The following is a 14874-nucleotide window of genomic DNA, read 5'->3' as shown; positions in this document are numbered from 1 at the left end:
TCAAGTGTTTGTCTAGCATTGAAAAAATTGCGATGGACATCAAACGTGTGGTGAGAACGAAGCTATAATTTATAATCGTTGAAATCTCATTGGTCAGCAGGAAGGAGATGACCCACCACCCTCCAAGTTAGGTGTTTATAATCAATTCTAAATACAAAATCAATTATACTAACAAAAAGTGAAACCAAACATACATTTACTATTCCAGCTGGACTCAACCACCCAACTGAAAGTGTGTGTTTATTTTCAGCTAACCTAAATGTTTGTGTTTTTCTGACACATAATCTAGACATCTACGTAAATTGTTTAGTTCCATAGACTCATAAACAGTCCAAGTTGTTAAATATTTGGTCCTCTCCCCTATTAACCGCGAATATTCACCACTCTCTCTCTCTCTCTCTCTCTCTCTCTCATGCAACTGCACGAACTTCAAGGCCTTTTTCTCTGCTCCTCTTTTTATGTCAGCTTTCACTTCACACTTTACTCTCTCTCATAACTGTACTCACTTCACTCTTTCAACTCAACTACCTCATTTCCAGCAACATTATTATTACCTCATCTTCTTCTCTCTTCTCTTTTTCATCACAAAATCATCATGCTGTAACATCTTCTTCTGTTAGATTCTCTCATCAGTAATTACCTACCTGTTATCTCTATTTTGGTAAGAATTTCATCACTTTTTTTTATTGTTTTCATCAAAATAATCTAAAAATATCTTTCATTGATTATACTAAGTCATCAATCTGATTCTAAACTCTGATCATGTTTTTGATTGACTTAGTTAATAATATGAACGTTTTTATATGTTTTTTCACTTTGACTTAGGTTGTGTCGTGAAGAAAAAATTGGACTAATTTTTGTGGCGATTCCTTTTTTCTTTTCTTTCTACTAAAAGAGATGAAAAAGATTGCTTTTTGCCTATTTTAAGAATGACTTTTAGCATGTTTTTTTTTCTGAGGGTTTTGTAACTAAAATGTTGCTAATTGTGTGCATAAATTGGTGTCATAATCTTAAATGTATATTTTTCTTTCTTATTCTTTTTTAGCATATAATTCTGAACCGAAATCTTCACATGTGTGAATGTGTTTTTTTTTCTGCAAACCAACACTGCCTTTGAGAATCTAAGCTCAGTTGACAGTACCTTTTATGGTAATTTTTTTTGTTTGTTTCAATTTAATTTGATCATATAAAGTTTAGGTGAATTAGGTTAAATGTGTAATTTAATTCTTTCTTGTTCTTTTTTAGCATAATTCTGAACTGGAATCTTCACATGTTTGAATGTGTTTGTTTTCTGCTAACCAACACAACACTGCCTTTGAGAATCTAGGCTCAATTGGCAGTACCTTTTATGGTATTTTTTTTTTTTTTTTTAATTTAATTTGATTATATAAAGTTTAGGTGAATTAGATCACGATGATGGCAAAAGACGGCCTTAAGACTTAGAAGAGTGTCAATCGAGATAATTATATATTACCTATTAACGAGTTTCTCAAATCGACAGTAGAATTTGATCTATGAATCATAACTCATAAGTTTAATGTTTGGGGGAAATTAAATAGATGAACATAGTTTGTTTTTGAAAGATTTTTTTTTTTTTATTTTTTTTTTTATAATCCCTACCACAGCATTTTATTCATAATTTTGGAGGCAGAAAAAGGCAGATATGAAATGAAGCAATTTTTAGTTTTTTAAAAGACATTTGTTATGACACAATTTTGCTGGGTATGAGTCATAGTTTATTGATAAGTGATCCGGCCAGCCCAAGGGTAAGCCACTAAAGCCCTCGCTTTAGGCTTACCAACAAAAAAGCCTCAAATAAAAAAAATTGCTTTAGACCTCACTTACTTTTGAAGATTATTGGGCCGGAACAGGTCCCTAGAGCTGGGAGTATTTAAACACAGCTTGCAACCTGTAAACCCTAAGCTCTCATTAATATTGAAAAGGTAGTGCAGTGAGCTGCACTGCGGCCGAAGAAGTAGGAAAAAGTGGCCGAATTCTGTGATCAAATATATTTTGTGCTCTCCATTTGCGTTGTTTCATGTCTTCATTTTGCTGTTCTAACTGATCCATAGATATCCATTGCATTTGTATATCAATGATTGATAAGCATTTTTTGTGTGCTGATGAAGCCTTGACTGTAAGTGGAAATTTCTGTGCCAATTCAGCTGCTGAAGTTGCTCATATACAACATTGGCAATCACAAACAATGAGCAGAAAGAGGCGTCTAAATGATTCAAAGAATCCATTCAATTCTGACCGTAAGCCTTTTCCTCTTTCTTTTTGATCAAATGATTACTCTGCAAATTCATTGAATAGAATAAATATCAATGGAGTATAACTCATTCTGATTCTACAATACTAAAATGAAGATCAAAGTAAAATGACTACGTGCTCGTTTGGATTGACTTATTTGAGCTTATCTATGTGTGAGTCTGTTTAGGAGAACTTATGGAAATAGCGTATGACATGTCCATAAGTTGTTTTCAGCTTATTTCCATAAGCTTTTCATAAGCTATCCTGGAAAGCTTATATATGAAAACAGTTTAATTTTATTTGATCTTTTCTTATAGAAATAATTTATACACAAGCACTTATTTGATAATCGCTTATGCTATAAGTGCTTAGTTAAGTTGTTTAACTAAGCACGGATTTATTAATCTATAGGATAAACTTGATTGCCTTCAGTTTTCCATGATCATACATTCACATTCTTTAGCAAAGATTGTTTTTTTAATCTATTAACTTCTTCAAAATTTTCCTTCTGAACAGCATTTGAAGCAGTTATCTTTGGCTCATGGCATCCTGTGGAGTTCATAAAAGTTAAATCAGGATCTATGAGCATTCATTTCACAGATAATCACCATATGGTTATGGACAAAGGTACTTTATCAGACATTCGTATAAGGTCAAGGAAAGCTACTGTGTCAGATTGCTCCTGTTTCTTACGTCCTGGAATCGACGTATGCGTGCTATCACCCCCTAAACGAGCCAATGATTCAGTTGGTTTAAATCTTGAGCCTGTAAGTGTTCATTTAAGATGAACTTTTAATCATGTATTTTTTTTTCCCTGAGAGTGCCGTGTTTGGTATCTGTTTCAGTGCTTCGTTGAAACTTCCTTATAGTAACAATTGTAGCAGAATTACAAAATCATATAACTTGCAGCATTTTTTAATTGATGAACTGTAGTTGGAAAATTTAAGGTATATCTTACATTTATATTTTTTCTTTTTAATTATAGGTTTGGGCTGATGCTAGAATAAGTTCTATACAGAGAAAACCCCATGGCTCAGAGTGCTCGTGTCAGTTTTTCGTCAACTTCTATGTTGAACAAGGTTCACTTGGTTTAGAAATGAGAACTCTTTGTAAGGATGTCAAAGTATTCGGACTCAATCAGATCGCCATCCTCCAAAAAATCGAACACAGTCCAGGTGAAAATCAGCCCCACCGGTGGTCTTCATCCGAGGATTCCTCTTCATTACCACACACCAAATTGCTTTTGGGAAAGTTCTTAATCGATCTTTCATGGTTAGTTGTTACATCGGTTGTCAAGAATGTTTCGTTCTGTGCAAGATCAGTAGAAAACAAGATGGTGTATCAAATTTTGGGAGGTGATAGTAGTAATAGCTCATCGTCGAACACCGAGTCTCATATTGATGTCATCGGATTCAGAACCGATGATGGCATGTTAGTACCAATTGTTTCTCAAGTTGCTATAACTAACACCAAGAGAGCTGATCATGCACATGAATCGCGTGCAGATGAAGCGTCATCATCTTATAATGTCGACGGCCTACGACGTTCCAAACGCAGGCATGTACAGCCAGAGCGTTACGTTGGCTGCGAAGTTAAAGAGTTGGATGTTGGTACCTTTAGAAACATGCCACCTGTCAGGATAGAAACATCCAAAGCAGTAGTAGATGAAATGTCATTGCCGTTATCATTCTTGTTCCGTTTGCCGCAGAGCAGTCCGGAAAAGGGTGCCGACAAATGTCAGAAGGCCAACAAACCAAATGCTTGTCGGGAGCTTCTGGTGTATAATAGGAGGGCAAAAACCCAAGAGGGGAAGAAGACTTGTGGCGATGTTGATCAAAAGGTACATAAAAATTCACTTGCTATCATTCCTCTTCCTGATCAAGATGCTGATCCAATAGCCGTTGAGCATTACGATCCAAACGGCAACGTTGCTAGAAGTCATGAACATCAATCACGTGATATTACTTCGCAGTATAGTCATTTGGTTAATAATCCTAAACCAATGAAAAACATCAATTTATTAGATGTTCCTGGAAAATCAGATGATGCTGAGAAGAACGACCATGTTTCTTCACGATGTCAATTTTTTGGCTCTACTAAGTTACAAAGGAAGAGTATAGGTGACTTGGATGATATCGATCTTGGAAATAGATGGGAAGGGATAAAAAGAAAATCGAAGACAGGATTTCATGAGGGAAAATATCGCTCAACTCATTTAAGAAATAATGGCGAAGGAAGAAGTCACAATTATAAAGACAGAACTTTAAATGCGGCTGCATACAAGAGTTTGATCCATTCATATTTACAGAATATTAATACAATACCGGTCATAGAAGAACCTCCTATCACTGACCAGTGGAAGAAATGTAACACAACAAACGGTGTTGGACAAAATGTGGAAACCAAGATTTCTCATGGAGAGGATGATGTAGAAAAAGCTGAAATAGATATGTTGTGGAAAGAACTTGAAGTGTCACTGGCATCGAGTTATTTTGATGACTCAGAGGTGTAATCGTTTAGCCATTGTTTTTCCTTAGTTCCTTATGTTTTTTTTCTCTGTTTCCTCTAAGGCTAATCAGTTCCATTATTTAATCAGGTTTCAAATGCAATTGTTTTGGCCGAGCCAGAGAAAAACTTAGAAGAAGTTTGTGAACATGATAATAGATTGGATGAAGAAATTGGAATATACTGCTGTATATGTGGCTTTGTGACCACCCATATCAGAGATGTTAATCCAATTTTTGTAAGTCAAGTTTAAAACTTATAAAGATGTGTGTGTGAGCGCGTGCGCTCATATGTGGATTTTTATGCATTTTTCTTTCATTCTTGTATTCTGGTTTCTATACATTGCATCTAGATGGATGAGGCTCCCATCACTGTGTGTGGGGTACAGTGAAGGTTAGATTTGCGCGGCCTTATCCCCATTAGGGTAGAAGCTGCTATGACCACTGAGGGCTTGTTTGGGTTAACTTATTTGAGCTTATCAATTGGCATAAGCAATGTCAGACTATTTGAGAGAGCTTATGGAAGCAACTTACGACATGTCCATAAGATGTTTTTAGCTTATTTCTTTACGCTTTCCAGGATAGCTTATGAAATCAACTTATAGTTTATATGAAATAGTTTGACTTTATTTTATCTTTTATTATAGAAATAGTTTATGCATAAATACTTATATGATAATCTTGTTGGTATTGGCAGGTTGAAAATTCAGTGTGGCGCCAAGAGGAGAAGCAGATTGATGGAGGAGAAGATAAAGAAGAGGCCACCAAGGATGATGAAGATGATGACTTCCATTTTTTCCCGACCGACACTTCTCGTGATGAACCGATATCGGAAGAAAACCAAAGCGTTTGGTCATTAATTCCTGAACTCAGAGAAAAATTGCATGTGCACCAAAAGAAAGCTTTTGAGTTTCTTTGGCGAAACATTGCAGGGTCAACAAATCCAGGGCTAATTGAAGCCGAATCCAAAAAAAGAGGTGGCTGTGTGATATCTCATACTCCTGGAGCCGGAAAAACTTTTCTCATCATTGCTTTTCTTGTTAGCTACCTGAAGTTATTCCCGGGGAAGAGACCTCTAGTTCTTGCTCCAAAAACTACGCTCTATACTTGGTATAAAGAATTTATCAAGTGGGAGATTCCTATACCGGTGTACTTGATTCATGGTCGTAGAACCTATAGGGTGTTCAAGCAGAATACAGTTGCTACTCTTCCTGGAGTTCCCAAGCCTACCGATGATGTCAAGCATGTTTTGGATTGCCTTGAGAAGATCCAAAAATGGCATTCGCATCCGAGTGTTCTAATCATGGGCTACACTTCGTTTTTAACATTGATGCGAGAGGATTCAAAGTTTGCACACCGAAAGTTTATGGCTCAAGTGTTGAGGGAAAGTCCTGGACTCTTGGTACTTGATGAAGGTCACAACCCTAGAAGTACCAAATCAAGGTTGCGAAAATGTTTGATGAAAGTGCAAACCGAATTGAGAATATTGCTTTCCGGTACTTTGTTTCAAAATAATTTCTGCGAATACTTCAACACTCTATGCTTGGCAAGACCGAAATTCCCTCACGAAGTGTTGAAAGCATTAGACCCTAAATACAAGAGGAAAAAGAAAGGAGTAGACCAAAAAGGAGCAGAAAAGGCGCAATATTTGATCGAGTCACGGGCAAGAAAATTCTTCTTAGATACAATTGCTAGGAAAATTGACTCTAATGTTGGAGAGGAAAGAATTCAAGGCTTAAACATGTTGAGAAATGTGACAAATGGTTTTATCGATGTTTATGAAGCTGGAAGTTCTGATGGTTTACCAGGTTTACAAATTTATACACTGCTAATGAATACAACCGATATACAGCATGAGATTCTGCAGAAACTTCACAGCGACATGTTTAAGTGCAGTGGATACCCTCTCGAGTTAGAGCTTTTGATAACACTTGGATCAATACATCCTTGGCTGGTCAAAACCGCGGTGTGTTCTCAGAAGTTTTTAACAAAGGAGCAATTGAGTGATCTTGATAAGTACAAGTTTGATTTGAAAATAGGTTCAAAAGTAAGATTTGTTTTGAGCCTTATCTATCGTGTTGTCAAGAACGAAAAGGTTCTTATCTTTTGCCACAACATTGCGCCTGTTCGCTTATTTCAAGAATATTTCGAGAAGTACTTTGGATGGCAAAAAGGCCGTGAAGTTTTAGTACTAACCGGGGAACTCGAGCTCTTTGAACGTGGGAAAATAATGGATAAATTTGAGGAGCCTGGTGGAGTATCAAAGATTCTACTTGCTTCAATCACAGCTTGTGCTGAAGGGATTAGTTTGACAGCTGCCTCTCGTGTGATCATGTTGGATTCAGAGTGGAACCCTTCTAAAACAAAGCAAGCTATTGCGCGAGCGTTTCGCCCCGGTCAGCAGAAAATGGTTTATGTTTATCAGCTCTTGGTGACAGGTTCGTTGGAGGAAGATAAGTACCGAAGAACCACTTGGAAAGAGTGGGTGTCGAGCATGATTTTCAGCGAGGCATTTGTCGAAGATCCTTCTCGTTGGCAAGCTGAGAAGATTGAAGATGATATTCTAAGGGAAATGGTCGAGGAGGATAAGTCTAAATCATTCCATATGATCATGAAGAATGAAAAGGCTTCAACAAAAACATAAAAGGTAAATACTCATTGTTATAAGGAACATAAATCTGTGTTACATATAGATTCTTTCATACTTGTCACATGTTTTGTTATCTGCTATGTCCTTTTCTTGTGTGTGTGTGTGTGTCGGTGTAAAATGATCATGCCATAAAAGATTTCAAATATAATTTGTTTCCAAGTCTAACATGTGATTATTTATTCCTGCTATAACTAGTTACTTATGTCATTGGTTGAAATTCTCTTAACATTTACCTTACACAACACAGGACTATTATGGAGCATCAATAAAGGATCCAAGTCCACTTCTTAACAATCTTTATTATGGAGAGTCCAGTATGTTTTATTTTTATTTAACAAACTGGTGGATTTGGTTCAGGCAAATTCCAGTTATGTACTAGTGATAAACTTCATTTTTTTTCTTCTTTCAATTTTAGTACTTTGGAGGTTTACCTAATTGTATGTATGGTACTTTTAGATGGGCTATAATTAATTTTAGTGGTGTAAAATTGATTCTGACATGTTTGGTTGTTCAAGAGTATAATAGACTTTGCCTCTAGAATTGATTATACATGAAGTTAGAAATTGAAGCTTTGATTTTAACATCCAAATTTATTGTTTGGTTCACTTTTACATAAATATATTCAAACATAAATCACATTAACTTCAATTATTTTTAGCCAAAATCAATTTTTGCAACACATAACCAAACATACACTAAGTTAAGTGGCATGCTGGAGAATTGATACACCAACATGATCACTCCTTGTTATAACTAAAGAATAAAATTAGGACTGATGTCATGCCAATTTAACAATAAAGATACTGCCAAACTATATATTTTTTAAAACTCATCCTTCATTTGTACTTTTTGGATTTAATTTGTATATTCTGTTAGTGTGAAGATGGTTTACATTATCAATCAATTATATACTATGTCATATCATTAGAAATATTTGAATTAATTCATATTTATTTTCGAAAACTAAATTGAATCAAACTTCATATGTAAATTTAAACAATAATTTATTTATGGGTTAGACTAATCGGTTGTTGTTTTTCCCATTACGGAAACAATAATTCTCCTTATCAACATCGTTTGATTTTATGATCCGATCACTCTAACATTTATACCATAAAACATGTATGGTTTGATATTAAGTGCATACCTAATGAATACACACATATGCTTTACTAGTGAATTTCACTCTCTTGGAGTTCCGGATCCGAACATAGACTAGATAAACCCAAGTTCGAAAATAAAGTTAAGTAGGGTTATATTTTCTTCAAAATTTGATAAGGAGAATTTTTTTTTCTTCTCAAACTTAAGGACTCTATTTAACATGAAGAAAACAATCAACAAAATTTCCCCCCATCAAAGAGATGTAGCACCCATAATCAAACATGATAACAACAACTAATTCAATCAAGGTTCTATTCTTTCTTTTAGTTTTACTGTTCATTTGAGGAGAATATGTGAAAATAATACTTTGTGCCTCTATCACTATGAAATCGCTTGACCTTTTTATTGAATTGATTTTTAATTTCTATTACAAAAATCTTAACATGTCAAGCGGTTTAATTTTATTTTTCATAAGATAAACAAAAGTATAGTCATAACAATCATCAATAAAAGTGATCAAATATATTTTACTACTTTTGGTCAAGGTGCCATCAAGTTTACATATATTAGAACTAGAATGTATTAAGTCTAGAGGTTAGATTCTCTAAACACTTATTTATGTGAACTTTTGCTTATTTTAGTTTGAATGTAGAAATCACATTTTTAAAAATCATTTACAAATAAATTTGCAATTAAACTAAAGTTGCTCAAGTTTGAAATTACAAACTTGTTTACATGACAAAATCGAACATGTCAAATATTAAAATACACAACATGTAAATAAAAAGATAAATTTTATTCGTATCAATATTTAATCTGAATATGTCATCGGTGTCATACCCTTTCCAAACAAAAATACCATTTATAGTAATGATGTACAAATCTTCTCTTAAAGTCTTAGTGAACATAACATTGCCTATTAAAAATTCAGAAATCATATTCTTTCTTATCTCTGGAGTCTATGCATCACATTCTTGAGAATAATTTTCCTGACGACTTCAGTACCAACCATGCGAATTTCTCTCTAGCATTCTTGTTCGAGACAACAAAAACTTCACAGTGGTCATTTCAAATGAGTATATCTCTAGCTTTTTTTTATCCTTTTCTTCTTGTTCAAACGTTTAAAATACTATTGAGATCCGATCCTTAGAAAAATTACCAACTCTTTTTGTTGTTAGGAAGAACAACATCCTTTGTTGCCATATTATGAAATGACTCCCTTCAAACCAAAATTGTTTATAGTCAGGAACTATGGAACCCGAGCTATTCGATAAACATGATAGAAATGAAATGTCTTAAAATTGTTGGAAAAATAGTTAAATTTTTTTAAAAATAACTTTTCGGCCATCGAAGAGACTATTGTGATAAGTCACGGAGTATATCGCTTTTTTAAGATGTTTCTTAACATTGCCCAAAATTTTGTTAGTAGACTATTAACCACGACGTCCTCAAGACAAAATAGTGAGGCTATAATAGTTTTGAAGTCCTATTGCAATGTAGGTATGTTCTAAAACTTAAATATGGTTCTAAGACCGATTTAATATGATATTATGACCACTCTATTATGGTACTATGATCATAGACAGATCCAAAAACTTATGAGACAAGGGGCTAAAAAGATTTTAATTATAATATAATTTTGCAGACACGAAAAAATTTGACAGAAAATAATAAAAGTGTCCAATGTTTGTTACTTAAGAGATAAAAGATTGAATGAACATTCTACTTCTACCGCATGACAAACTAAAGTTCTTCAAATTTCAACTAAAAGAGATAGTCCTATTTAGTATCGATTTTCTCCGGTAGAAGAAACTTATAGAAACCAAAAATTATTGAACTAAAAAAGTTTAATGTATCCAAATTTATTTCAATGTATTAGTATTAATTTCGTTTTGGGGGAGGGAGGGGCAGGAGCTCACCTTTGCCCTCCCCTGCATCCATCCCTGACTATGATCACTCTAATATGGTATTATGATCACTCTTAGAATTAAGGGACAAATTTTTTTCAAAAGGATAAAATTATTGAAGAAACAAAAAAGAAAAGGGAAAAGTGGATCATAAATGGTGTGTTTGATCTGCTAAAAAAAAAATGAAGGACAACTCTTGTTGTATTGCGTTTGATTTGTAAAATTGTTTCAAAGACATGACAAACTGGAGGCATGAGACAAGACAAAAACTGAAATTCTTGTTCCGCACTAAACTACAAAACAAATTTTTGTCATAAAATACTAAAATAACTTTTTCTCTACCAAAAAATCGTATTAGACAAAAAATTATTCAATACCATAAAAATTTATCCAATACTATTTTGCCTTGTGATGTGCTGTTCTGTCTTGCACTGTTCTGTCCAATAAAACAGATTAAACACATCGTAAGTGTTTTGGAAAGAAAATGAGAACTCCTTACATAATGTTGAAAATTAATCAAAACTAAGCAATGTAAGACTAGTGTTTTTCAACTCACACTCACTAATATACTCTACTAACCAAAGTGGGAGTCTAGAGTTTTTTATTTTCAATTCACGCATAATGTTCTAAGAGTGGTCCTAAGGCTGGTTCAGATTTTGAAGCCATGAAGAGGTTATTATTGCTGAAGAATTGACACAAAAATTTTCTAGAGTGCAGTCACAATATCGAGTGGCGTATACATTTAAATGAATGATGGAAACATCATTTTTACTATTAAAGGATCCTATCAGACGTTGAAAAATATGCAGATTCGTGATGATTTTAATGTTGGGAGTTCTTGAGTGGTTGTGGAACACTTCAATAGCACAAAAAAATAGTTGTGTTTGGTTGGAGATTATCCCAAGACAAATTACCAACCCGAGTATAATTATGGAGAATAGCCAGTTTTTCGTGATTGCATCAACAATGTTAGGTGCTATGTTTTAATGAAATTGAAACTACTAGCCATTTACTCGCAAGTTGCCCAAAAACAAAGATAATTTGTAATTTGATTTTCAAATGAATGAGATGGAATGCGAAAAATTGCGGAATTGAAATGGCTGATAATTTTCTAATCTTTAATGTGGTTTGTAAAGGGAAGAATGATAAGAAGACGATTCATTTTGTCAAAAAAAAAAAAAAAGACGATATATCTGATTTGATTAACTTCACTATTGTGTATTTGGTTGGAGCATCGCGATATTTTATTCAATATAGAAGTAGATAACAATGCATAGGTGATAGATAAGACTATACGATTGTCTTGGTCTTGATTAATTAGTCGAGAAGGTAGAACCAAGATTTTTCTTCTTCTTATTCTTCTTCTAATTTGTGGATTAATCCCCTCATATGTTTTCAATATATTTGATTTGACTTGTTGTAACAAAATTTTGACCACCCAATATATTCTAATCATTAAAATATTTTGCTTATAAAAGAACATAGGTCTTGACTTTTTTGTTTTTTGTTTTGAAGAAGCTAAATTATCCACTAAAATAAGATTTTAAAATGAACACATTCTAAGGTTTTAAACCAACACTATTATATCAACTCAAAAGAGTTTTTGGCTTCTATATTCAATTTTCAATTTGGTCCATATTATCCTTCAAAAAAAAAATTGGTCCATATTAATCAAGTGGCTAATTTAAAATTGTATTCTTCAGAAAATTGTATTGATTGTTTTCCTCCAAAGACTGGACCATTGAATAATGAAAGAGAGAAAAGAAAATGAGCATTGAATCATAACCTCTTTTAATTATTTTGTAGTCAATTAAAAAAAAAAAAACCATTTTTTATATATTTAAAACCAAAATAGTGTTCGACTCTACTGAGTAATTGGTCAAATCAACGAATCACTAATCAAACCGTATAATTATTGATCATATGTATGTTAAAAAAATCATTATTATTTTACAAAATGTATATTATACTAAATTCATTTTTTAAATAAATAAAAAATTATTATTATTTTTTCTTGTGTCAATTTTAATGGATTAGTTTGACTTAAAAAAAACTTATTAGTTGATATATCTCTTTGTTTCTAAAAGATACGCTGCAAGTTATATGTAAAAAGAAATGGCAAAAATACTTTTTTTTAATGGCAAAAGAAATAGTACTCACGACTTTTTGTAGAGGGAATATTACTTAAGACTTGAATAAGTAAAAGAAGAAATGAAAGAAGTGTTGGGTATACAGCAGTGTATTAGTTTATTATTTCAAATTTTTTTTTTTTAAATATACGTTTTTCAATACAAAATTGGTTCGAATTTTTCTTGTTAGTTAGAGAAATAAATTAGTAAAAACTATTTATTGTACAAGGTGTGCCAAAGATAAAGATACAATTAAATGCAAACTATACAATCAACTAAACTAAAATCTACACATTTACTTGACCAAAAAAAAAAACTAAACCAAAATCAAACTAACTATAACTCCACGTCCAAATAAAACCTACGACCAATATGAATAAAGCACGACTCTCATCCCAAACACATATGTAGAATTTGTCCACCATTAATGTAACTCGACTCTTTAATGGCCACAGTAGTATAGTATTATCCTCAACAGCTTTATTTTGTTGAAACATTTTACTCTTTTCATTTGAGTTTTCTAAATAGTTGAAAACACAAGTCATTCAAACCGCATGTAAAATTAAACGGCACACTTTACTAGTTAAATAAACATGGACCACAAAATGTTATTGACCGACAAAATGTAAAATTAAACGGCACACTTTACTATTTGAACATCTTATTATGTTTTAGGCTTAACTGATCTGTCAGTCCTTTAACTTATTTCTTTTATTCAATTTGGTCTCATAAATCTTAACTTTGTCAAACGCGTCCCTTAACTTAGCTGACGTTACCTAATCTAGTCCTTTCCGTCATATTTTTTCAAAAAACGTTAAGTCCAGTTCAGATAGGCATTTACGTGGCATAACTCTTTGTTTTCCAGAAACGTAGAGAGAGAACGTGCAACTTAGTGAGAGAAAGCGAAAAACATCAGAAGAACTTGGTGAGAACGAAGGAACGGGAATGGCTGGTGAAGAAGATCCTCAGGTTTGTCTTCTTCTTCTTCGTATCTTCTTCTTCTTCTTCAGGGACTGACAGATCAATTAAGCCTATGTTCTATCACATTATTCGCTATGACACAACTAACTAATGTTCAACCGTTCAAGCAGCATTGGCAACCAAAAGGATAAGAAAAACTTAAAAATTAGTATAGGTTTATATGTAACTACTCCATTGATATATTATTTGGCTACTCCAAACAATTTTGTTGGTTTAAAAAGAGATGATATTGAACAAATATTGATAATATATTTAGTTTAGTGTCAATTATGGATAAATTTTAGTTCTTACAACTCTATAAAGCTCAACTTTTATAAATAACTATTGTTTAACTTTTATTTTCTTCGTTGTCATTTCATTAAATATAAGTAAAAATTATTGTAAATTTATTTTATTTATTGATTAACTTTAATATACTAGTTTTTAAAATAAATTTTATTTCTTTTTAATATTTGGCCCCTTCGTAAATTGTGCGAGCTTCGCCGAAAATCCACTAACACATAAAGATGAATCGAAATATTATTGATATTTTAAGTGTGAGTTAGAAGTCTCACATTAAATAGATGAGTATATATTGAATAACATATAAATGAGATGATTAATTTGTTAAATATCTTAAGATTTTAGGTAAAAAAAGTGATGTATAAACTCACATTTGTCGTTGTTTTTTTATCAATGTAACAATTTACTTCGGTGTTCTAGACCGATATCAGAGTGTGATTCAACTTTACGAAAGAGTGAGTGCAATTCCCAGTGTTTGATCAACTTTATGAAAGAGTGAGTGCAATTCCCATATCTCACTTCCCCGGTCTCTTTCTTCTCCATCACCATAAACATTGATTACCATCATCTCTTTATCGCAGAAACGGAAATGAGGTAGGAATATCCGTACTTGTCGATGACGGGGATGAAATTCAATTTCTCATCCTTATTAAATATAAGTAAGATAACATGTAAATATTTAGGAGTAACGGGAAACATAAAATCCGTCCCCATTCCAATCCATTGTCACGCCTAGATCACACCAACCATTAATGTAAATCAACCCTTTAATGGACACAGTAATATTATCCTTAACAAGTTCCTTTAGTTGAAACATCTTAGTATTTTGAGTTTTCTAAATAGATCAAACACAAGTCGTTCAAACCGCATGTAACATTTACTATTTAAACATGGACTACAAAATAATTGAACATGTTCTATAACATTATTTGGTATAACACATCTAAATCTATTGTTCAATCGATCAAGCACAAAATGTAATAATACTAAAGAACAAGCACTCAACAAAGAAGTGTTGAGATGTTTCATGATAAAACACTAAGATAAAGAGGTGACTCGAAATATTA

At 32.9% G+C, this 14874-nt stretch overlaps 1 protein-coding gene across 2 annotated transcripts; it reads left to right on the top strand.

Moving 5' to 3' along the window:
• Positions 1 to 361: 361 nt before the first annotated feature.
• Positions 362 to 7988, top strand: LOC11435042 (SNF2 domain-containing protein CLASSY 1). 2 transcript variants are annotated; one of them, XM_024783396.2, is made up of 7 exons: positions 362 to 661; positions 2166 to 2258; positions 2770 to 3020; positions 3239 to 4759; positions 4850 to 4996; positions 5455 to 7404; positions 7655 to 7988. In XM_024783396.2, exons 2-6 carry the CDS (start codon positions 2207 to 2209, stop codon positions 7399 to 7401), a joined length of 3918 nt encoding a protein of 1305 aa, XP_024639164.1. In that variant the 5' UTR covers positions 362 to 661; positions 2166 to 2206; the 3' UTR covers positions 7402 to 7404; positions 7655 to 7988. The 2 variants fall into 2 exon arrangements, with proteins under 2 accessions (XP_024639164.1, XP_013454259.1); XM_013598805.3 differs by having other exon boundaries at positions 2130 to 2258.
• The last annotated feature ends 6886 nt before the right edge of the window (positions 7989 to 14874 follow it).

The sequence above is a fragment of the Medicago truncatula genome, chromosome 5 (genome assembly GCF_003473485.1).
Source record: "Medicago truncatula cultivar Jemalong A17 chromosome 5, MtrunA17r5.0-ANR, whole genome shotgun sequence".
In the NCBI taxonomy this organism is placed as follows: Eukaryota; Viridiplantae; Streptophyta; class Magnoliopsida; order Fabales; family Fabaceae; genus Medicago; species Medicago truncatula.
This window is presented reverse-complemented; position numbering and strand designations above follow the sequence as displayed.

Excerpts from the sequence above, each read along its gene's own strand:
- LOC11435042 (XM_024783396.2), top strand. The coding sequence starts at position 2,207 with ATGAGCAGAAAGAGGCGTCTAAATGATTCAAAGAATCCATTCAATTCT. Across the intron at positions 2,259-2,769 it reads GAATCCATTCAATTCTGACC|CATTTGAAGCAGTTATCTTT; the intron begins GTAAGCCTTTTC and ends CCTTCTGAACAG. Across the intron at positions 4,997-5,454 it reads GAGATGTTAATCCAATTTTT|GTTGAAAATTCAGTGTGGCG; the intron begins GTAAGTCAAGTT and ends TGGTATTGGCAG.